General features: G+C 42.1%; 1 protein-coding gene across 1 annotated transcript in view; it reads right to left on the minus strand.

The window, feature by feature from the left end:
- The window catches only part of plxna2 (plexin A2), a 694,900-nt gene that overhangs the window by 249,048 nt on the left and 419,564 nt on the right, over positions 1 to 26,288 (minus strand). Inside the window, 4 exon segments of the mRNA XM_034173103.1 lie at positions 556 to 566; positions 8,553 to 8,620; positions 8,622 to 8,705; positions 16,469 to 16,592. Coding sequence (XP_034028994.1) covers positions 556 to 566; positions 8,553 to 8,620; positions 8,622 to 8,705; positions 16,469 to 16,592 — 287 coding nt within the window.

Here is a 26,288-nt window from a genome sequence, read left to right on the forward strand (position 1 = left end):
AAATCAAGAAAAAAAGATTGTGGCAGTCAGTAACGGTTACTTTTTTTAGACCAGGCAGAGGAAAAAAATATGGAATCACTCAATTCTGAGGAAAAAATTATGGAATCACCCTGTAAATTTTCATCCCCCAAATTAACACCTGCATCAAATCAGATCTGCTCATTGACACTGACCCTATGTGTCTTTTTGCAAGGAATGTTTTTGCAGTTTTTGCTCTATGGCAAGATGCATTATCATCTTGAAAAATGATTTCATCATCCCCAAACATCCTTTCAATTGTCCAAAATATCAACATAAACTTGTGCATTTATTGATGATGTAATGACAGCCAATCTCCCCAGTGCCTTTACCTGACATGCAGCCCCATATCATCAATGACTGTGGAAATTTACATGTTCTCTTCAGGCAGTCATCTTATAAATCTCATTGGAAAGGCACCAAACAAAAGTTCCAGCATCATCACCTTGCCAATGCCAGATTCGAGATTCATCACTGAATATGACTTTCATCCAGTCATCCACAGTCCACAATTGCTTTTTCTTAGCCCATTGTAACCTTGTTTTTTTCTGTTTAGGTGTTAATGATGCCTTTTCGTTTAGCTTTTCTGTATGTAAATCCCATTTCCTTAAGGCGGTTTCTTACAGTTTCGGTCACAGACGTTGACTCCAGTTTGCTCCCATTCGTTCCTCATTTGTTTTGTTGGACATTTTTCGATTTTTGAGACATATTGGTTTAAGTTTTCTGTCTTGACGCTTTGATGTCTTCCTTGGTCTACCAGTATGTTTGCCTTTAACAACCTTCCCATGTTGTTTGTATTTGGTCCAGAGTTTAGACACAGCTGACTGTGAACAACCAACATCTTTTGCAACATTGCGTGATGATTTACTCTCTTTAAGAGTTTGATAATCCTCTCCTTTGTTTCAGTTGACATCTCTCGTGTTGGAGCCATGATTCATGTCAGTCCACTTGGTGCAACAGCTCTCCAGGTGTGTTCACTCCTTTTTAGATGCAGACTAACGAGCAGATCTGATTTGATGCAGGTGTTAGTTTGGGGATGAAAATTTACAGGGTGATTCCATAATTTTTTCCTCAGAATTGAGTGATTCCATATTTTTTTCCTCTGCTTGGTCTAAACAAGTAATCGTTACTGACTGCCACAATATTTTTTTCTTGATTTCTTATAGTGTTTCTTAAAGCCAGAAAGTTGCCATTTGAAATGACTTTAGTTTGTGTCATGTCTGTGATCTGCTTTTTTTCTACAAAATTAAACAAACTGAATGAACATCCTCCGAGGCCGGTGATTCCATAATTTTTGCCAGGGGTTGTAAACTAGCCTAAATAACCGCTTACTTGACACACAGTTATTCCACCAGTTTCCAAATATCCTCAAAAGAGACCTGGTAAAAACATATGAATTTGTTGTCCAAGGTCACTGGCAGCATCCAACTCACAGTAAAACAGGAAGCATCAAAAAGGTATCACCAAACCCCCCTATGCAGCAACCTCCTGACAAAAATAATCAAAAATCCTAGATGTCTGTCAACCTCAAAGGTTAAAGTCTCAGAGACATGAATGTCACTGCCAGATAAATGAATATCTATACAAGTTCAACACTTTTGCTGCATACAGGCACATTACATTTTTAATGGCCCAATCCAGGAAGTCACTGAAAGCCTAGATGTTAGTCTTATTCCAGGACAATCTCATACACAGGCAATCCAACTGTTCTCCTCACTCAACTTCTCAACTGCTGCAATGAAGGCATCCAAGGATTTCACAAAGATCACAGAATCGTTGGAGAAGTCAAGATCAGTAAACCTTTCCTCACCAACAACAGCACAAAACACTGGTGGTTTCTATAACCCCATCTGGGGTAGGATCACATTTAATATCAATTTCTCTCAATTCTCTCTACTTGACTGAAATTGTAACATTGCTAGAACAGGATTACGTGGGGAGGTGATGGTCAAACAGTTAAAGTGATGGACTCAGGGCCCTTGGGCAAAATCCTTAATCCCCAATTTGCTCCTGGTGTGCAGTTGAGCACCTTATATTGTTTGTGTGAATAGGTGGAATGGAGGCATCACAGTCAAGTGCTTTCAGCATGAAAGCTAAATAAATACAGTCAATTCTATTAGAAATAAAAGACAAGTGTCACACATGGAATGTCAGAAGAGCATGGTCATTCCACATCTGTATTTCAAGGTTGAAAACTGACAAGAATACAAAGGACCACTGTAGCTCTGTGTAACAACAGCGTTACATTCACTTTAAGTTTGCAAATATGAAAACGTTTATGTCCACCAAGGATGTAATAAAATCATCGCCAAGTGTGGATTATTTCTGTGAGGAAATCGAGACTGACTCGGATCCTGAGGATGTCGCAGCAGTGATTAGACTGTACAGATTAGAGCCGTATCTTTCGGATGAACATTCAAACCAGGAGCATTCTGGCAGCGAAAATAATGCTGACGGTGTTTATGGCGGAGCCGAAGCAGAGGCAAGAGACGTGCCAATTCCGATGGATTTGAAAGGCTGCAGAATATGGAATGGTAAGGGAGGCTTTGATTTTTGTTGCTGCTGTTATAACACTATAATTATAGCATTTTCGACTCTAGCGTCTGTTTACTGCCTTTGTTATTTTTCCAGAACCGCAATAGTGTAGCGACTACTTGCAGACCACTGTCATTACTTTCGGGTTTTTGCAGTTTTCAAGTGCCTGGCATTTGCATTCATCCGTGTTTAGTTACGTTATTTTCACGAAAGAAAAGAAATAAACAGCGAAAGTTTCGAAAAAGATTGCCGAAAACAACAGTGAACATGGCGCCGCCGTGTTTACTACGTATTGCACTGATATTTTTACAAGTTCCTTGACCATTTCAAGAATATTGTGAACATATTATTTGGGATTGACATTTTCGGTGTTCCTGTGAGCGGTGAGAACATGGAGACGGTAGAGGAAAGTGTCTGCTGTCAGGAGCAAATGTGGGTGTGTGAGCGGAGCAAGCGACAGCCTGACATTGTGCATCACACAACACCACGGCTTTCGATCAATCTGCCTGGACTTGAAAAGGCTAAAACCTTTTGCCCTTGTGTTTGTGCAATAAGCTGTGACACACTGGTCGGGCCATATCGACAAACAAGTCCCTGAGAGCTGTGTCTAATCAAAGTTTCTGCCGCTAAAAAAAGTGTAAACAATGGCCGCCAGGTGTGCAAGCCAATACGGTCTACACGCAATGATGTATTTCAGGCTTGGTGCTCAGCGGGAAGCTGGTCACGGGCCATGTACATTTTTCGGTGGCAGGACATTCAATGTTGTATATCAATCAATCAATCAATCAATTTTATTTATATAGCGCCAAATCACAACAAACAGTTGCCCCAAGGCGCTTTATATTGTAAGGCAAGGCCATACAATAATTACGTAAAAACCCCAACGGTCAAACGACCCCCTGTGAGCAAGCACTTGGCGACAGTGGGAAGGAAAAACTCCCTTTAACAGGAAGAACCTATACTCCTATATAACAGGAGAACCGCGTCCATCTTCCCAAAATGCTTAGGTTGACCGAATTATATAACCTTTGTTACATGTAATAAGACTATGTTGTCTTTAAGTGTCATATCCACTTTAAATGATTATTTTTAGTAGGATTACGTCAAAACTACTGCACAGATTTTGATTGAAATTTTTACCACAGATACATAATGGGCCATGGAAGACTCCATTAAAGTTTGGCGGTGATACAGATCCGGATTCTGGATCAAGTTTCACTATATATAGGCTTTGAAGGATTACATCAAAGCTACTTCACAGATTTTCACCAAATTTGTGCCATAGATAGGTATTAGGGCATGAAAGACTTCACTGAATTTTGGAGGTGATCTGTATCTGGATCCGGATTCTGGATAAGATTTCCTTATATATAGGCTTTGAAGGATTACTTCAAAACTACTTCATGGATTCTCACCAAATTTGCAAAACTAGATATTAGGGCATGAAGACTCCACTGAATTTTGGAGGTGATCTGTATCTGGATTCTGGATTAAGATTTCCCTTTATATAGGGAAGAAGTTTTGAAGTCAAAACTACTTCATGGATTCTCATGGAAGACTTCACTGAATTTTGGAGGTGATCCATATCTGGATTCTAGATTAAGATTTCCCTTTATATAGCTTTGAAGGATTACTTCAAAACTACTTCATGGATTCTCACCAAATTTGCACCACTAGATATTAGGGCATGAAGACTCCACTGAATTTTGAGGTGATCCGTATCTGGATTCTGGATTAAGATTTCCCTTTATATAGGGCAGTAGTTTTGAAGTCAAAACTACTTCATGGATTCTCATGAAAGACTTCACTGAATTTTGGAGGTGATCCATATCCGGATTCTGGATTAAGATTTCCTTTATATAGGCTTTGAAGGATTACTTCAAAACTACTTCATGGATTCTCACCTAATTTGCACCACTAGATATTAGGGCATGGAAGACTTCACTGAATTTTGGAGGTGATCTGTATCCGGATCCGGATTCTGGATTAAGATTTCCTTTTATAAAGGCTTTGAAGGATTACTTCAAAACTACTTCATAGATTCTCACCTAATTTGCACCACTAGATATTAGGGCATGGAAGACTTCACTGAATTTTGGAGGTGATCTGTATCCGGATCCAGATTCTGGATTAAGATTTCCTTTTATATAGGCTTTGAAGGATTACTTTAAACTACTTCATGGATTCTCACCTAATTTGCACCACTAGATATTAGGGCATGAAAGACTTCACTGAATTTTGGAGGCGATCTGTATCCGGATCCAGATTCTGGATTAAGATTTCCTTTTATATAGACTTTGAAGGATTACTTCAAACTACTTCATGGATTCTCACCTAATTTGCACCACAGATAGATATTAGGACCTGGAAGACTCCACTGAATTTTGCAGGTGATCCGGATCTGGATTGGCAGATGTCACAAATTTCTTATTGCTCTTGTTTCTTTGCAGATGATTTGAATTTGCAACTGCACACCGTTTTCCTAAATACGTAAAAAGGATGTTTCATACCAAACAGTCTTTGTCCTCGTACCTACTCAGCCACTCTCTCCAACCAGCCGCTGCCCAGGCTACATTATCGCTGCACTCATACTTTGCTGGCTTGCATTTTAATCTCTCCCACCTAAAAAGCAGCACCCACCAGTACGGCTTGGACGACTTCTACAAGAGGAAGTACTGCACTGTTACTTGCCAATCTACCTTCGGTATAACCTCACGTGTATGCTGCAGGGAGTAACGAATGCCTCAATGCTCACCAATAAATACATGCTGCACCTGCATAAGTAATAAAAAATTCAGAGTTGGCTGACTGACCTGTAAAAGGGCAGCATTGTGGTATTGTGCAAGCGGAAAAAAGCCACAGTAAAGCAAACCTTTATTCAGATATTTCAATCACATGCAAACTTTCATCATTTTTGTCCTTGCTTTTTGCTGAACAAGGTTCTTGCCATACTTGTGTTTTCTGCAAAAACAACCCTCTGATTCCTACCTGTGGGAATACAGACACCATAAATAAGTATTTTGTATATGTGTGCAGTCTCTGTGCAGCACAGACTGCGTTTCAGATGGTGCTCAGTGCGTAGGAGGCTTGGTCGACCCTCCGTGCCTGTTCTTTCTGCAGCACCTGTTGGGAAACAGCTCGGTTTCACAGTGAGTCTCTACAGCATGCAGACGAGGTTTCATTGCTAACTTCTACCACTGCACATTTGTCTCACAGGAACTGGCAAACAAGTGGTACAGGGCTGCTGTTCCTCCTCTTTGAGTTTTTTTCTGTTTTGTTCTGCAGAAAAGTGCAGACTTGTGCTTTAATTTCATCCTCAGCATCAGTCCAGCAGCATCGCACTTCTTTGTAACTTTTTTTTTTAAAACATATCCCTCCATTTTATTTTACCGTATCTTCTCCTTGCACCCTCTCTGCTACGCAAATCGATGACACTCATGAACAACAGATGGAAATGCTGCTAAGGGAGAGGAGATGGAGGAGGCGAGAGGGGGGGTTGTGAGGAGGTGGCCTTGAGGAATGGGGGGGGGGGGGGGGTGGGGGGGGATGAAGGATAAGCAGCTAGAAGGAGCAATAAAGAAGGAGGAAGGGGGAAAAAACCATCTGAAGCCGGGGGGGGTGGAATGGACGATGGATGGATGGACAGTTGGATGGATGGATGGTTGGATAAAGGATCGAGGCTTATAGAGGGATTGGCTGACATTTACCTGGGGGAGAGAATTCTTATTAGAGCCTGATGCATCACTCCCCATGGGAGCTCTGGGCAAACAGGGATGTCATTTACTCACAGGGATGAGGATTACTAACCCCCCAAACACACACTGATTTCCACACCGCACATTATATATTATTCAGGTTGTTTAATTTGTTACCTTGCAGCCTTCATGGTTGGCCAACACAGGTATTCATTGCCAAACAACAGGTGTTAACTTGTTGTTTGATGATGGAAGAAATGGATCACGGAAGAAATGGATGTTGGAGCCTCTGTGGTGTGTTTATGGAAATATGCTGTTTGACTTGCTGTGAAGCAGAAAGGGGCTCAGGTAATGGTCACATTTGTCTGTCTGTCTGTCTGCAGTGATATCTTCAAATCACAAAGACGAGTTATAGTCAGCCGAGTGGATACAGAGAGTGGGCCATCCTCACACCACACAGGTCATGTCAAAGGTCAACATCAAATCAGAGCTAATGGTCAAAAATACATGCTGACATTTTCAAAGACAACAAACAGTTTCAATCATACTTTGTGGCTAAATTAATGGGATCATCCTCACCCAACATTGGTCATGGTAAGGTATAGGTCAAATGTTAAGGTAAACAGAGGTCATTGTCTAAAATATAAAGCAATATCTTCAAACAACAAAGAGCAATTTCAATCAAACTTGGTGGATGAACTCAGCGTACCATCGTTCCACAACACAGGTCATGTCAAGGTTATATATCAAAGGTCAAGGTCAATCAGAAGTCATGGTCTAAAATATATGGCAATATCTCCAAATGAGATAAAGGAACGATTTCAATCATACTTAGTGGATAAATTCAGTGGTGCTTCCTCACCCTATATACAGTGCTTAACAAAAGTATTTAGCCCCATGGTATTTCACACATTTTAATTTGTTTGTGCCATTTCAAAATCAAAAAGTAAATCAGGCTTCTCAATATAAAATTTTCTAAAATTATCTTCCTTAAACTCAAACTAAATCACTACAACTGATTTGAATTCAATAAAAATATAAAAGCCAAGATGATGGGTTGCATAAATAATAGAACGCTTTGGTATAACACCTGTAAATGATCAGTGTTATTGCCAGTTTTTCTTCAGACAACTCAGGGGATGGACACATGAACATTTCCAAGCCACTGAATATGTCTTGGACTGTAGTTACATCAATTATGAAGAAATACAAAACAGTATGGCACACTACCGTAAATCTGCATGGAGAAAGACAGTTCTCAAAAGTTACCGTGTAAGAAGAAAAAGAGTGAAGAAAGCCGCCAAGACACCTGGACAACCCAGAAGAATTATAGGGGTCGGTGGCTGTGATTGGAGAAATTGTGCGCAGTGCATGTTTTGCATTTTGTATCCCAGTTATACAGCTTCAGGATGAAGTGGTATAGAGGAGGACTTTCTTTCATCTCGGCAATGTAAGCTTGCATCTTAGATGTACCTTCTGGCTGAACTTTCAGGCCTTCTTTTTAAATCACCCTCTGTACCACTTTATCATGAGCTGTATAACTGGGGATACAAATGCAAAACAAAGGTCAAATGAAATCAGAGGTCTGGTCTAAAATACATGGCAATATCAATAATTCAGTGACCATCCTCATGCGATGCAGGTCATGTCAAGGTATGGTGAAAGGTGAAGATCAAATCAGAGGTCACTGTCTAAAATTCACAAAGACCAATTTCAATCAAAAGTGATTGGTAAACTCAGTCCTCTCAAATTAGAGGTCAACATCACAAGCACATAAATGACCATTAATGATGCACTCTGAGTTGCCTAATGGTTTTGTACGTAGTTATCAGTCACATTTCTCCTATGCAATTCCCTGTCTGTGCCTTGGCTGAGCCAACTTTTCAGTCCTTTTCAACCCTCCCTTGACTGTTTCAATCTCAATGTTAGATTGCTGCCAATTAGTCCAGTGTGAGGACAGTAATACGCTGAGCTCCAGCTCAGCCACAGGCCACAAAGCCTGTTCTGACCGTCCATCAGCTATAATGAGGTCTGGGCATCGGTGTAACACAATTCCCATGTAGACAACTGATTGCGGCTCAGTGGGAGCTTATTATGTAGGTGCCGCCTACTTAAAGAGGGGAGCGCCATGTCAATAATGATGTCTTCGGTACCCTGAACACTTTAGGACAGCATAAACAACAGACAGCAACAACAATTGCATTTCAGCAAAGGCTGGATTCATGTTGAGGTAATCAATTTGCCCACTCCATTGTCTACCAAATAAGAACTTTCTTTTTTGTTTGTTCTATAGAACAACTCTACCTGATCTGTGGGAATGAGAGGGACGTCTTGGCTGCAGGAGACACACAGAGGATCTGGTTGCCACTGACCTTGACCTTCCACCTCCGTTAGGTTGCCAAAGGAGCAGGTGATGCCAGCAGAAAGGTCTGGGACATCGCTCACCTTCACCAGCAGCTGCATGTAGGGAATGTGACAGGCATTAAATCATGTTTTCATGACACAGTGGACAGAAATTCAAACTGGCAGAAAGACCACAAATATCATATACTGGCAACTGCACTGCTAGGCTACTAAGAAATACGTATATGTCTTCTCTTATAAGGAAATTTCATAAAGCAGTTAGCTCAGTGGAGAAGCAGCTGGCCTGCCAATATGTAGAACTGTCATTCCTGTCCTGTGCACCAACAGCATTTCCTATATATTCATTTTGTTGAATTGTTTTGTAATTTATGTCTGTAGCATGGCCCAAGCAGAGGGTCACCTGTTTTGAGTCTGGTCTGCTTGAGGTTTCTTCCTCAGAGGGAGTTTTTCCTTACCACTGCTGCTCTCTAGGGGTTAGTAAGGTTAGACCTTACTTGTGTGAAGCGCCTTGAGGCAACTCTGTTGTCATTTGGTGCTATATAAATGAAAATAAATTGAAATTGGTTGAAGCCCGCTACCCTGCGTGTGTGTCCTTGCACAACCCATTTAATCTACATCATCTCAGTCTGCCCAGCTGTAAATGGGTACCGTTTCGGGATAGGGAAGTAACCTGTGTCTGACTGGTGTCCATCCAGGTGGAGTTGGGAACGTATTCGCGTTACACTATGGAATCTGGAGATAAACACCAACACCGCCTCAGGGCCTATATACTGTAGGTTTTACTATTTCTATCAGAAAATATATTTTTTGTCTCCCTCATAGTAAATGTCTTCAGACAATTCAGAAGACTGCTGCTGGTCTTTTAACCAAAACATAACAGCTCTATCTTATGGTGGGCATGAAAACTAAGGTGCAGGCATATTTAGGGCATATTCAAGTCCATTTTACGATCTAGAGGGCACATCAAGTACAGACGTACAGGTGGCTGCTGGGTGCAAAGGGGTTGATTCATCATCTTCATTAGACCTAACATAAATTCAACCAGTCAGAGTGTCACCTGCAACTACCATTAAACAGATGTGTAGCAGATGCACACCTTGTAGTGTGCATCTGCATATCTGTGTGGCCAGAGTGCGCGCTGGATTAACACATATTTAAATACGGCATCTGACTTATGAAAGAAATTGAATAGCAACCACTTTTTCTTGCACTTAAAAAATAATGATAAAAAGAATTTGAAATGGTGCTATAGTTTATATAGGGGTCAATTAAAAAATTACACAGGGGTCAAATTAAAAATGCTCAAATCATTTTGAAAACTATACACTTTATTTGTCCATCCATCAATCCATCCATTTTCTTCCGCTTTATCCGAGTCGGGTCACGGGGGCAGCAGCTCAGCAAAGCCACCCAGACCTCCCGATCCAACACACACCTCCTCCAGGTCCTCCGGGGAACCCAAGCATTCCCAAGCCAGCCAAGAGATGTAGTCCCTCCAGCGTGTCCTGGGTCTTCCCCGGGGCCTCCTCCCAGTGGGACATGCCCGGAACACCTCTCCAGGGAGGCGTCCAGGGGGCATCCGGAAAAGATGCCCGAGCCACCTCAACTGACTCCTTTCGACGTGGAGGAGCAGCTGCTCGACTCTGACCTTCTCCAGAGTGACCGAGCTCCTCACCCTATCTCTAAGGGAACGCCCAGCCACCCTGCGGAGGAAACTCATCTCGGCCGCTTGTACCCGCAATCTCGTTCTTTCGGTCATGAGCCAAATCTCATGACCATAGGTGAGGATCGGACGTTAGATCGATATGTAAATCGAGAGCTTTGCCCCCCTACTCAGCTCTCTCTTCACCATGATGGTCTGATACAGCGACCGCATCACTGCAGATGCTGCACTGATCCGTCTATCGATCTCACGCTTCCATCCGTCCCTCACTCGTGAACAAGACCCCCGAGATACTTAAACTCCTCACTTGAGGCAAGGACACTCCACCGACCTGAAGAGGGCAAAGCACCTTTTTCCGGTCGAGAACCATGGCCTCGGATTTGGAGGTGCTGATTTTCATCCCGGACGCTTCACACTCGGCTGCAAACCGCCCCAGTGCACGCTGAAGGTCCTGATTTGACGAAGCCAACAGAACCACATCGTCCGCAAACAGCAGAGACGAGATTCTGTGGTTCCCAAACCAGACCCCCTCTACACCCTGGCTGCGCCTAGAAATCTGTCCATAAAAATAATGAACAGAACCGGTGACAAAGGGCAGCCCTGGCGGAGGCCACGTGCACTGGAAACAGGTTTGACTTACTACCGGCAATGTGAACCAAGCTCCTGCTGCGGTCGTACAGGGACTGGATAGCCCTTAGCAAAGGACCCCGGACCCCGTACTCCCGGAGCACCCCCCACAGGGTGCCCCGAGGGACACAGTCAAATGCCTTCTCCAGATCCACAAACACATGTGGACTGGTTGGGCAAACTCCCATGAACCCTCGAGCATCCGATGGAGCGTGTAGAGCTGGTCCAGTGTGCCGCGACCAGGACGAAAACCACACTGCTCCTCCTGAATCTGAGGTTCGACCATCGGTCGAATTCTCCTCTCCAGTACTCTGGAATAGACCTTACCGGGGAGGCTGAGGAGTGTGATCCCCCTATAGTTGGAACACACCCTCCGGTCCCCCTTCTTAAACAGAGGGACCACCACCCCGGTCTGCCAATCCAGAGGCACAATCCCCGATCGCCACGCGATGTTGCAGAGGCGTGTCAGCCAAGACAGCCCCACAAGATCCAGAGACTTAAGGTACTCAAGACGGATTTCATCCACCCCAGGAGCCTTGCCACCGAGGAGCTTTCTAACCACCTCGGTGACTTCGGCCTGGGTAATGGATGAGTCCGCCTCCGAGTCCCCAGTCTCTGCTTCCTCTTCGGAGACGTGACGATGGGATTGAGGAAATCCTCAAAGTACTCCTTCCACCGCCCAACAACATCCCCAGTCAGGGTCAACAGCTCCCCACCCACACCGTAAACAGTGCTGGTGGAGAGCTGCTTCCGCCTCCTGAGGCGTTGGACGGTTTGCCAGAATCTCTTCGAAGGCCGACCGATAATCCTCCTCCATAGCCTCCCCGAACTCCTCCAGACCCGACTTTTTGCCTCTGCAACCGAACGGGCTGCGGCACGCTTGGCCTGCCGGTACCTGTCAGCTGCCTCTGGGGTTCCCACTACCAACAAAGATAAGTAGGACTCCTTCTTCAGCTTCAACATTATTTGTCTGATCGTAAGATTCCAAAAAAGTATAGTTTGGACTATCTATGACTGAAGATCAGGAGTTATGAGGTAAAAACAGCAAAATGCTGACAAAGGTCAGTTTCAGTTTGTACAGGGGTCAAAAGTTAAAGGTGCCTCCAATTTTGGTAAAAAAAAAAAAGGATGTAACTTATTAGTGACATAACAGGGTTTTAAAAAGGAATAGTTTGGATCATGTATCATGCTTAGTTATCATGTTACAGGATACGTATGTCACATGTCATAGAATCCAATGGACACTGAACTTTTGACCTTTATTTTGGAGACCAAACATTCAACACAATCAAAACTATTCCATTTATTAATCCTATTAGCTCAACCATAATTTGCATCACTTTTTACCCAAAATTGAAGGAACTTTAACTTTTGACCCCTGTACAAACTGAAACTGACCTTTGTCACCATTCTTGCTGTTTTTACCCCATAACTCCTGATCATTCAGTCATAGATCGTCCAAACTATACCTTTTTGGAATCTTTATGATCAGACAAATAATGTGGTGTAGTTTTCAAAAGGATTTGAGCATTTTTAATTTGACCCCGTGTAATATTTCAATTGACCCCTACCTGGCCACCTATTGAAAATTCAAGTGGCCAGTCGGTTTTTTCAAAAGAGTAATGTTTAAGGAGTATTTGTGCCAACTTTGGAGCTTGTATCACCATTTGCACGATTATTTCAGTTATCTGCTGCACTAAAACTAGGTTTGGAAGAGAGTTGCAATGTGCCTCAAAGCCCTGGATGACATCATCATGAGTGACACAGGTGAGATTTTAGTTTGAGAAACAAACAGACGGAACTACGCCAAGTTAGCAAGGTGCATGAGGCAACAGTTCAAAGCCACAATTGGCCATCTGTGCCACGTTGGCAGGGAACGTGTCTTGGATCAAAAACATGCCCGTGCAGCTTTCCTCTCCATTTCTCTTTGATTGTCTCTTTCTTTGTTGCAATTCTGACAGTTGAAAGATGGGTGGATGCATTTCAAAGGGCCTCAACTGCAAATGAACGAAAAGAGACATTTGGAGTTCCACATATTGCTCCATCAGGCTTCATAATATGTAGTCATGTTTAAGAAATTATTCTTAGAAATTGTGTTCAATTACAATGAAAGGAAATACAACCTTTTGCCGCTACATCTTCAAAATGTCACATTTCACAGTCCTCATTTCTACAATGTGCTTAGATTTCTTCTTCTGTTTGAGAGGAGGATATATTGTTCTTGAAGAAGGAAAGGTCATTATGATTTAATCATCACTACTGTATATACTGCAAAAAAGAGAAAATGGGGAAATAGCCACTTGACAAATCCTCTTTATGGCTTCATCTTCTTTTCTCGCATCCTCAGACATACACACACACACACACACACACACACACCACACATATCGTTTTGAAGCCATTCTCTGGAGAGCAGTGACACTAACGCTGCGGTGTTCAGCTGCTCTGCCTATAAATAAGTGTATTCGGCGTGCAGGGTGTGTGATCTGGCTCTCCAGCCAAGAGAAGCAGCCTGGATAATTATCACCGTGGCATTTCACAGCCTTGTTCCATTAGCTGTTATTTTGGGCCACAGCGTTTGAAGTTTCTCTTTGTTTTATCTGCTTTTCACTAAACACTGCGGGGACAGGCGAGGCAGCCGAGCAGCTTAACCGTCGGCCTTTTCAAGAGACGTCGACTGCCTCGGCGCCGCCGCTGACACTGCCTCCCTTGTTAGCCGGCTCGCTCCGGAACACGTCGAGCGAATTGATGGTGTCTCCTTTATTTTTGTGTGGCTGAGGACCCTCTCTTTTTTGGCTGTTTTACTTGAAACCTGTTTGTGTTGCTCCACTCTGAGGTATGTCAGAGAGAGATGCTTGATTACAGCAATCACCACCAATCACTGGCTTTTGTTCAATGCCATATTCTCTGAGTAACCACTCACATTAATTAGCTCTTATCATTCTGCTGAGACGCGCACGTACAGCAGATAAACACTCAAAATTTGCTCACGCATGCACAGAGATGATGAAATTTCTGCTGAAAGCCAACTTGTCTGAGGCCGTTAAGCCTTTGGTCGTTTTGTTCCTGCCTGTTGACGGCAGCGCTGTGTTTTGAAGGTTCGATAGCGGCAGCTAGTCAAAATAGTAAGCTTTATTAAAAGCGGTTTGATTGTATTCTTTGTGAATTTTATCTCTTGTAGCACCCAGATGAAGAGGCTTTGTTGTCATGGAGATAGCTGCCTGCCTCTGTGAAGTGTGTGAATTTGTGATGGGGCGGCGAGATGACCCTGTTGCCAGTATGACTGGCACACAAACAAATATAAATGAGGGCAAACTAAAGGGCGAGATATTGCGTCATGCAACATGACTCACTGCCAGCGCTACGACTGCTTTTAGCACAGTTTTTCACTATGTTTATCAGTTGGATGAAAGGGTCAAGCCACCCAGAACACGAGAAGAAAGCTCTCCGAAGGCCCTTCCACACCAAGCGCAAGAGGAACACATGCACATTTCTGAGGGGAGACTTTTGCAGCAGTTTTTTTTCACCAAATGCAAAACTACTGCAAATATTTGAAGCTGCATCTACACAAAAATGTACTGCAAAACTATTAAGTCAGTATTCGGGTTGCAGTGGATCACAAAACTCATGGCTCAGTTTGGATCCTAGTCACAGATCAGATCATCAGAAAAAAAGAGTAGACAAATATAACTTTGCTTCCCATTTTTAAAAAGAACAGTAATAATCAACAAAAGGAACTTTTGCTCATGGTCCTCAATAAAGGTGTTTCAATGTTTAAATAATATTTTTAAATGAAACTCTTAAAAAGTAATGTAAGACCATTTGGCTGCTCCCTTGTTTGCACTCGGGTCGCCACAGCAGATTCAAGGTGGATCTGCATGTGTTCTATTAAATTGTAATATAAACAGTACTGGTGAATAAAAAATAGCCTTTGTCAAAATCAGCCAAGCAGACCAGGGTTTTGAACTTCTAATCCTGTTTTAAAAAGACAAGGATGTCCATATTGTCTGGTGAGAGGGGAAATAACAGTAACAACATTAATTTTATTTATATAATACTTTCAGAATAAATGCATTTGTTCTCCTGAGCAGGCACACCCCTTGGAAAAAGTTCGCAAAAGTGTTTTTTTTTCCTTGGATCACAGTGGATGACCAGAACACAGTGCAGGATGGAACAGGGAAGGCGTGATACACAGTCACTGATATAAATGACCTCAACATCATCAGTAAACAATTCCCATCCTCAACTCCTAATATTTCAGAGTGATTCTTTCTGTGCTTAGACACTGAAGTGCGCTGAGTCTGCACCAGGTTGCCATGAACACAGCATAAGGTGGCAGAGGCTGTCAGCTTTGAACATACTCACATTCACATGAATGCACAACCGCTGTTTCCCCATTTCACTACAACTCTGCATTGATTTACACGGTTATTACTTTAAAGCTATGACATCATGACAATAAATCTGCCTTTCATGCCACTATGTAAACTTTGCAAATAATCCACAGTTTATGTCTGTGTTGAAGCATGGGTTGGTTCATATGGATCAACAGTGGTCCATTATCTAGTAGTCAGTATCAAGTAGTAGATTTACTGCACCCATGATGAAGAGGAGGAAAGGTCATGGACACTTTCTGGAGCACTTCAAGATGTGCAGCTTGAAAAGGCAATGAGGTAGGATGGATTGGTGCAACTTGCATGCAGTCGTCAAGAGATGATGACATCACAGAGAATCCCATTTATACGTAGGTGTAGTGATCACAACTGATTGTGAAATGACAGAGGTAGCCCATTGTGCACAACCCTGCAGTTGCAGACCCACAATCCCACAGTAGATCATTGCTCCTATAGTCATGTGCATTTTACCATCAATATGCATTTAAAAGTTTTAAGTGTGAGTTTACCACCAAACTGCACTTTACATGGTCCTGATGTGTAATGGTGGAAAAATCAAACTTCATCATAAGAAACAAAGGCCAGAGTATCATCTAGTGTTGCCCTTCTTGGTGCACTTCACATTACATGGAGAAATGTGCCAGGGGTGGGGTTTGAACCAGGAACCTTCTGCACTGAAACCTAGCGCACTAACCACTTGGCCACCACCCCTGCTTCCTTTAAGACTTCCATTTAAAGAGCAGAATTTCATATCCATGTATGTACATGAGCAGCAATCAACAGATTTTCACTGATGCGCTATCAGGCTGTTTTCACTCGATCCATGTGGAAATGCTGCACTGTATTCAGCTGCACTCCGACAGCTTTAACACCTACACGTTCACCCACACAAACACGCCTTGGCACGCATATCGACTGATCTGTACTGAGCGAGCATATGCACACTGAAACGCCCACGTGGAGCTCTTATGAACCTTCCTATCTAATGTTTATGCATCAACCGCAAACAAGACAATTGCATGCTGCAATGTGGGACCATTTATAATGCTCTGCCTCTGCATGTGGTGGTTAAATATCTGTGGATGAGAACTAATTGTTCACTGTGGTCTGTGCACGTTGCACTTATCATTGCAGGTATTCGATGTGTTGCATGCCGATGGGTGAAAACTTACAGGTAAGCTGGGCTCAGACACTGCAATGCTGTCTGGGTACACAGTGGCCTTCACACACTGGTTGAGAGAGGCAGCGAATCGGTATGGCTCATCTGCACGCTCACACCGGTTCCTCTGGGAGCAACTAAAAAGGGGAGAAAGAAAAAAACATCACTCTGCTGACCAAAGGCTTGGACTACAAATTTGGTGCATGAAACAAGAGTTGGAATGCATTGATTTCTTTTGGGGGTGGGTGTGACGGGTCTACATCTTGACACCTTCTAGACTGTGCAATAACAGTGTTACATAGGCTGTACATATCTTACGTATGTTTAAGTACACAGTTAAGTACACATTAAATACCACTGAATCCTAAGAAATGAAGTCAGATTGAGAATTTATTCAAGATTTGTGTGCTAACTACCCATTTCTTCATAATGTTATACCCAATACTTTGTTAGAAAGTCCTTCAACAGTTTAAATCTTGATGAAGTCCACCTCAAACAGCAGATCTAATCCTACACCTCGTAGGTTTGTTACATCTCTGAGGCAACAGGGCAATGCCAAACATAAAGCCTACGCAGTTCTGACACAGTGGTTTCCCAAAATGGCAATGTCATGCCTTGACAATATGGGTTCAAGCCCACCAGAGAATTTCTATCTTAAATATTAAAAATACTGAGAAAATGGTAAATGGTAATTCTAATCCAATTACATTTTTTTCCATGAATCTGATTGGTTAAGCATGTGAGATTTCACACCGTATAATATCAGGGTAACAGTGGAAAAATATCTGACCGTTTCACATTTGGATGTATTACTCCGCGGCCTGACCGGTGTTCGGATGAGATGTCATCCCTGTCAAATGTCATTCCTGTCCCCGCGCAACTGCACATGCGCAAAATTGTCTGGGCGTGAAACTGTTGATTAATGTGACGAGACGCACAATTCAACAGAACACTGGCTGCATGCACTGCTAGCTGTTAGCTGAGAGCGAGAGAAAGTTGCGTACTGTTGCCGCCCGAAATGGGTGAATTTATGCTACCATACGATGTGGATTCTGATAAAGAATTACCGTTTCAAATTTGATGGATTTTCACATTTGATGGATTAGTCCATGCCCTGATCGCTCTTGGCGCGATGCTGCCTCGGCTCGATGGTAAGCCTCGCCAACCGAATTACCTACATAAAAATAAACGTGCAAATGATGGAACTGAATTAGAATGGGAATAACCCCCTTGTGTCTGATGATTTGCGGATGTTCATGCTGTTATATGGTCGCAAATAGCTGTTTTACGGCTTCGCTAACGTGTCTCCGTAAAACAGCTATTTAAAAGGCTCAATTTGTGACCGCATAACCAGCATGAACGTCTACAAATCATCAGACACAACAGAGTTGTTCCCTAAATGGACTGCATTTATAGAATTTCTATCTTAAATATTAAAATACTGAGAATTAAAAGGTAAATGGACTGCATTCATATAGCGCTTTTCCATCTGCAAAGTAGGTGCTATTCTTTATGTTTACCAAGTTTTGTGGCCCAAATCTCACTTAATGTGGAGAAAATAATGGAATTATGTGGTGCTTAAGGTAGCTGTTGTGTCAAAAAAGGATCCTTTTAACATTCAGTCAGAGTACATGAGGCATTATTTTGCAAATTGTGGGGTGTCTAGAGTGGGTAGAAGTTGAATAATAGTGAAGGCAGAATTTTTTTTTTCATTGTTATTATTACTATACATATATGTAGACTGTATTAAAAAGAATGCGGTGGGATCACCATTTTCCAAGAGGATAGAGCTAATGTCCCTTCGGCTGCTCCCTTGTTTGCACTTGGGGTCGCCACAGCAAATCCAAGGTGGATCTGCATGTTGAATTGGCACAGGTTTTACGCCGGATGCCCTTCCTGATGCAAATCCACATTACATAGAGAAATGTGGCAGGGGAGGGATTTGAACCCAGAACCTTCTGCACTGGAACCAAGCGCATTAACCACTTGGCCACCACCCCTGCTCTGAAAGTACAGAAGGAGTAATAGGATGGAAAACAATACAAAATAACTGATATTGTTGAAACAAATACTGATGTTACAATAAATGCTGCAATGAAACCGCTGCCACTTTAAACTGCTTGAAGAAAAACAAATTGTCAGCATTGTGACAGATATTACACCTTATATGAGAGAAAGAACGTGGTGAGATTCATCATCCTGAAGCTGCTTAGAGCTGTTGTCACTTTACCACTCCAGTGAGCTTAACTGAAGGCTACTTGATATCCAGTCATGCAGCATTTTTTTTTTTCATGTTTTGAGGGATTGCTCTCACATTTCTGATTCTCTCCTCCACACAGAGCAGAGGTGAATGGGATGTTGTCTGAGGATTTTCTTGAGCAACCAGGACATTATTTCTGGAAATGGGTTTTGCTGTAGGGTGTCCTTAAGGCCTCGGGTCTTGCCATATACAATAATGGCACCAGCTTGATTCCACTGCAAGCTTTATTGTGCGTCTCCTCACGCTTTATCTTCTCCCTTTCCTGTCATTATATCTAGTACTTTATGTGCTTTATGGCTGGAAATATGATATGCTGTAGCCTGGCTATGTTACAATAATAGTCAAAGGTTTGGAAACAGGTGTGTGCATGTTTTCATTCTACAAAAAGTGCATAATGAAATATATTTCTTTGTAACTGCTTTTAATGTTAAAATTAAATTATCACACTCATACATAATGATACTGTATATCATGTATATATTATCTGTATTCTAAAAGCCACTTTGTAAAGATATTTATCATATACTACAACAAAAATCTGCCCTATACTCATAAACCAGGACTCATGAGATACAAGAAAACAATAGGGCTGATAAATCATACACTTGTCCTATCAATTTTACGGCCCTGGAAACTGTGGTAATAAAATCAGGGTGATACAAATCTTAAAACAGAGTGATACAAAAAAAAGACACTGAATATACCAGTCTTTGTATGGCCCCGCTTTTTATTCAATCAGGAGCCCCATTTCTCAACCCCCCAAATGACACACCCCTATTTTGTGTTACCCTGGTGACAAGTGCAGGATCCTGATACAGGATCCAGATCATTTCATTCAACCAAGACGTCTGATCAAGTTGAGAGAGTTTTAGCCTCCCTAGCAGGGAGAATTCTACAACTCTAGTCGCATACTGAAGTTGTGAAACATCAAGAAGTTAGTGAAGAGGACACTCATGACTTTATAGGAGACATTCCATAATTTACATATTTACATGATTTTCCTGCATTATTCATTCTACATGATTCATGTGCATGATTATTGCTCTTTATTTTTGTTGTAATATGTGATAAATATCTTATTACATGTCTGTTTATGTATTACACCCTGCATTATGCCCCTCGTATCTGTATGAACCTTCATCCTTCAAACTCAGGCTCATACAGATACATCGACTAGTCTAGTCTAAATGCCCCCCACCCGACTGCCAAACCTTTCACCATTGGACTCTGCTTAGGGGTAAACAATATTAGTCTTCTTTTCACTGCGGAACATACAGAAGCAACGCTAACAACTGCAGACAATATTTATAAGTACAAAAAAGAGACCTGTACCAATTCAACAACTGGCAGTGGCATTAACAAATGTCATGCAAATTGTAAAAAAAAGCTTGCAAGTATACAATATATCAACATAACCAAAAGCGCATGTAACAGTTTTATTTGATCATGTGCCTGCTGCAAATTCAAACAATACACAAACACAGAAATGCTTTGCACAATTTCACAACACAACAGAAGAACAAACAACACACCAGAAGCACTCATAACCCAAACTGTTAACTGATGTCTTCAGTGCACTTCAAATGAAAAAATCAAATAATAAAACATGAAAATATAGCTATTTAAGAGTGAAATCCTGAACAAGAGCAATCAGCAATTTCTGACATCCACCAATCTGGATCTAGATCATCTCTAAAATTCAGTGGAGTCTTCCATGCCCTAATATCTATATGTGGTGCAAATTTGGTGAGAATCCCTGAAGTCGTTTTGAAGTAATCTTTCAAAGCTTATATAAAGGGAAATCTTGATCCAGAATCCGGATCCGGATCCCAATCCCCTCCAAAATTTAATGGAATCTTCTATGGCCTAATATGTATCTGTGTTGAAAATTGCATCAAAATCTGTGCGGTAGTTTTGGCGGCAACCTGCTAACAGTAATCCTTCTAAGCCTATATGAAGTGACACGATCCAGAATCCTGATCCGGATCCCAATCACCTCCAAGATTTAATGGAGTCTTCCATGGTCTAATATGTATCTGTGCTGAAAATGTAATCAAAATCTGTGCAGTTGTTTTGACGTAATCCTGCTAACAGTAATCCTTCTAAGCCTATATAAATTGAAACTTGATCCAAAATCCGAATCCGGATCATCTCCAACTTTAATGTAGTCTTTCTTGGTCTAATATCTATTTGTGATCTATCTGTCTTTGGTGGATGTAATAAAGCGCTACGATGCACACGATGTGGCTACCCACTGCTCCTAGTGGCTGGATTGTGTCTAACTGTAATTAAGATGGGTTAAATCCAGAGGACAAATCTCACTGTATGTATGTGTATATGCAGGGGTGCACATAACTGGTACTAATCATGCTCGTGTGTTGCTAAACATCGTTGATGCACAACAGAGAGAAACACTTTTCCTACAATCTGTCATTGCTTTCCTCTTATGAAGCACTTTCCTTGTGTTTTGTGTTGCGCATCAGTTATTTTTAGTATGCACAAGCACCATGAGTACCAGTTATGTGCATGCCTGTGTGTATGTACAATGACAATAAAGGTTTTTCTTCTTCTTCTTAATGGTCCATCAGATAAAGTACTCAAGGCTGTTCGTGTTCCGAGTGTTTCCACTGTGTTGTTTCACTTTTTGTTGTGTTGTGAAGCTTTGCAAATCATTTCTACATTTGGGTGCATGGTGTGAATTTTCAACAGACACATTATCCAATTAAATGTTTACATGTGCTGCAGGATATTTGTGTTTATTTTTTTCTGTGTTCTGAACTGTTTTCTTTATTTTTTTCAATTTGCAAGACTTTTTTGATGAAATTACAAGTTGGCTGATTGACAGAGATGTCTTTTGCATTCACATGTTCTCCTTTTGCTGGGGTTGTCTTAACTTGGATGTTTTGTGGACCCCATCAGCCACTGTAGGAATGTGTTGCTTCATGCACTTTTTGACTTTATTTGACAGCACTGTCATTGTCCTTTTCTGTCCTGCACCGCACATTTCCAGCCTGTCATGTGATGCAACAATACATGATGCAATGCAACACTCATGTTGTAACCAACTGCTGCACAGCAAAGCTACACCGACCTCACTTGGGCAGCGCATCTCTGGTTGAAGATTTCTTCATGGGTTATTGCTCGTATTCTGTTGTGATTACCTCCCAGATAAGAACTTATATTTGAATGTGAACAAACGTTTTTGTTTTGAAAACAGAAGGATTTTTACTTGTGAAGTAATTGATTTGGTTTGCTTTGTAATTTTGTTTTGCTCATGGTTACCACTTTGGGTCCAGTATGGATCAGCATGACGATTCAGCATGTTTTATGCTGGATACGCATCCTGATGTAATTCCAGATATACAAGAAGACTGGGGCAGGGGTGGGATCTGAATCTCAGATATTCTTGCTGGGATGAAAAAGTACCACATTGTACAAAAATCTTGAAGACTTAATGTTATTTCAAAATATGATAGTGGCAGAAGTGGAGAAAAATGTGATGTTTGCAGTCTTTTGACCTGCACTGTATATTCTTGTTTACCAGATAGTTCCTTTTGGAAAACTGAGAGCATAATGAAGACAAGGGTTTAGCCAGTTAAGTAGGTTGTCTGATGAAGGAAGGGTTAATGCAAAGGCCTAAAGCTGGCTCCAGAAAGGTCTTAGAAGGTGCACACTTTAATTTCTACCAATTAGATCAATAGATTATTTCTCCATCAACATCCATCCGGTAAAATCACCTGGTGGACTTTGTTATGGCAATGAAAACCTGCGCTTATTTCAGCCCTTTCTGGAACCAGTTTGGGGGAAAGCATTTGTTGGTTCATTCCCAGACTGCAGATGAGTGTTTTAGTGTCCTGTCAGAAGAAGAAGAACCAAAAGTCCTACCGGGATCATGAGACTCACTGGCGAAGGTACTTATCCCCAAATATCTTTGCATGAAGTGGATGAGAATCTTCGACTTTGAAGATTCCTTCACCATTCAAAGCTCGTACTTATTTACAGCTGGGAGAACTGAGAAAATGCAGATGAAGTGGCTTGTCCAAGAACACAGACAGCATGACTGGGAATCAAACCCCTACATATCCATCCATTTTCTATAGCTGGTTACTCCAATCAAGGGTCACGGTGGGCTGGAGCCTATCCCAGCAGTTATAGGGCATGAGGAAGGTACACCCTAGAAAGGATGCCGGTCTGCATGTCTACATATTGGTTGTCCAATTCCTATTCTACTGAGCATGGTCTATATGGTGTCACAGTGTCCTTAACCTAAAAAAAGGTGGGATAAATTTATAGAAAGGAAGAGCATTGCTTAATAACAGACATCAATGTTAAAGTTCTTAAAATCTCAAAAAAAAAAAAAAATCTTGTTGGTTTTAAAGACCTGGATTACATGACATTCCATCAGTAACTGCTGTTGTCTTTGATGTCTTATTCTTTATAGGCAATATAAACACACAAACTAGGAGCTAAAGCTCAGAATTCCCTATACAACACAGGAATAAAGTTATTGCTGCCTCCATGTGGTAACTGAATGCACCAGTCTTACACTAAGCACTACACGCCCAAATTATATCCTTCAATCATCTCATAACTTTGGAGAATACTTGTGCAAATTACAGACAGTTACCTCATAAGACATCTTAATGTTCAGACAGTGTCTGAAGGACCTTACAACACCTCAACAATCCAACACATCCCTCATTAAAACTCAGCCGCCTCCTCCTTATTAAAATAGCAGGCTCCCTCCATCCCATTACAGCGCAGGCGCTCTATCCTCATCCACCCCAGCGGTCTAAGTGTCTGACGAACTGGACTGGACGTCTGGTCACAGCAGCCTTAATTGGACTCTGATAGGTCAGCTGCTGTCCGTGGTGCTGATGTGCCACTGCGAGCTATTCCCTGCCGGCTGGAGACGGGGTGTGTGTTAGCGTTCATATCATGCTTCTTAACCACATACTCTCACACTAACTCTAACCTACATCTTCATCCTCAGACCCTGTGTGTAATTATGTTGTCAGAAGTTCAAACCATATCCGACACGCTCGCATGTAGAGGTTCACACAAACACACACTCATATGTGCAGTACTCCCTGGGGTTTTTTGAGAGCAGGAAAGTGTAGAATTAGTGTAGTAGTGTGAATCCCCCACTGGGAAACGGGTAGGGGGAGGAAACTGCAGCAGTTCTTTTCTTCCAGTCACTATCTGGTTTCTTATAACTCACCACTTCCAAAACTCTATATTTGCAACATTTGTGACATGTCTCTTCCCGATCTGTCTCGCCTCGGTTGAGGTGCCCATGCCCCCTTTTATCCTTTTGTCTCTGCCTTTCACAAGTTGAAATTAACATGCTTTGCTTTGACAAGGTTTTACTCCATTTGCAATTTGGCTGCCCTTTTTTACATCCACAGCGGCAGCGAAAAATGATGCATCGTGTGCTTTGAGGTGCAGGCTGCCTAACAATGTTTTATTCAGGTCTCCGGGCTCGGTGGGTACAGATGCACAAACTTGGATGGTCGTTAAGTGGGGAAAAAAGCAGTGCATTAATTTTTCTTATTGTGATCTTTGAAAATAAATAAATAAATAATAAAAAAAATTATATTGGTGGCTTGACGGAAGATAAGAGCACAGCAAGCCGGTGGGGCAGTGGGGGTGGGAGTGTGGGATTGGCTGCTGTTGCCATGGTTTTAGGAGATGGCCATTATCTCTGTGTAGTTAGAAGCTGACCCCTTGCCTCTCTCATTAGCTGAAGTGCACGGCACTGAGTGTTGACTAGAATCCTGCCTTCCTCATATTCTACCTCATGACTCCCTCTCCTCTCTTCACCCACCGCTGCCTGCCTGTGCTCTGTCAATCACCAGTCTCTATGACTCTTGGTCGCTTTGTGTTCCATCAGTCACATTCCTGAGGGAGGGCTCTTGGGAGGAGAAAAATTAGGTTTTAAGCGATGAAATGGTGTAACCAAATAAAAATACCTGATATAGTTTATCTCAGATTTCATTAATTTCTTCCCGCCTACAATCATTTAAATGTTTGATTATCTGTATGAGGTAAAAGTGTGGAACTAGTAGTGGCATTCATTTATCTCAGACTCAAAGACATTCATGTCTTTGAGTCTTCAGACTTTGAGATCAAGAAACCCCTGGGAAGAGCTTATGGAGTCATGAGGCTATGAATGATAACACAAAAACAACTGTGTTTATTCTTTTGAAATCATAATGGCAACAGAAACTAACCAAATGACCCAGATCAAAAGTTTACATACTCTGGTGATTTTGGCCTCATAACATGCACACAAGCTGACACAAACGGGTTTGAATGGCTACAAAAGGTAACCATCCTCACCTGTGATCTGTTTGCTTGTAATCTCTGTGTGTGTGTGTGTGTGTGTGTGTGTGTGTGTGTGTGTGTGTGTGTGTGTGTGTGTGTGTGTGTGTGTGTGTGTGTGTGTGTGTGTATAAAAGGTCAGCGAGTTTCTGGGCTACTGACAGACTCTTGCAGCTTTCATGACGTTTCTGGACAAAGCAAAAGGACTGCCAGAGAAAATGTAAATGAACTGCATAAAACAGGAAAGGGATATATAAAGATATCCAAAGGACTGTGAATGCCAATCAGCAGTGTTCAAACTCTAATTAAGAAGTGGAAGATGAGGGATTCTGTTGGAACCAAACCCTGACCAGGTAGAACAACAAAAATCTCAGCAACAACTGCCAGGAAAATTGTTGAGGATGCAAAGAAAAACCCACAAATAACTACAGCTGAAATACAGGACTCTATGAAAAAAAGTGGTGTGACTGTTTCAAGATGCACAAGAAGGAGGCATTTGAAGAAAAATGTGCTGCATGGTCAAGTTGCCAGAAGAAAGCCATTACTATGCAGATGCCACAAAGTACACCACTTACAATACACCAAACAGCACAGAGAACAAAGTCATTTGGAGTGAGGAGACCAAAACTGAAAATTTTGGCCACAACTATAAATGAGAGGAGTCAACAAGGCCAATGATGAATGGTACACCATGCCTACTGTGAAGCACAGAGGTGGATCGCTGATGTTTTGTGGATGTGTGAGCTACAGAGGCACAGGAAACGGTCAAAATTGATGGCAGGATGAATGCAGCATGTTATCAGAAAATACCGGAGGAAAATTTACACTCAGAACCGGTTCTGAGTCACCGGTTCTGTTCATTATTTTTACGGACAGAATTTCTAGGCGCAGCCAGGGTGTAGAGGGGGTCTGGTTTGGGAACCACAGAATCTCATCTCTGCTGTTTGTGGACAATGTGGTTCTGTTCACTTCGTCAAATCAGGACCTTCAGCGTGCACTGGGGTGGTTTGCAGCCGAGTGTGAAGCGTCCGGCATGAAAATCAGCACCTCCAAATCCAAGGCCATGGTTCTCGACCGGAAAAAGGTGCTTTGCCCTCTTCAGGTCGGTGGAGTGTCCTTGCCTCAAGTGGAGGAGTTTAAGTATCTCGGGATCTTGTTCATGAGTGAGGGACGGATGGAGCGTGAGATCGATAGACGGATCAGTGTAGCATCTGTAGTGATGCGGTCGCTGTATCGGACCGTTGTGGTG

Source organism: Thalassophryne amazonica, chromosome 6 (assembly GCF_902500255.1).
Source record: "Thalassophryne amazonica chromosome 6, fThaAma1.1, whole genome shotgun sequence".
In the NCBI taxonomy this organism is placed as follows: domain Eukaryota; kingdom Metazoa; phylum Chordata; class Actinopteri; order Batrachoidiformes; family Batrachoididae; genus Thalassophryne; species Thalassophryne amazonica.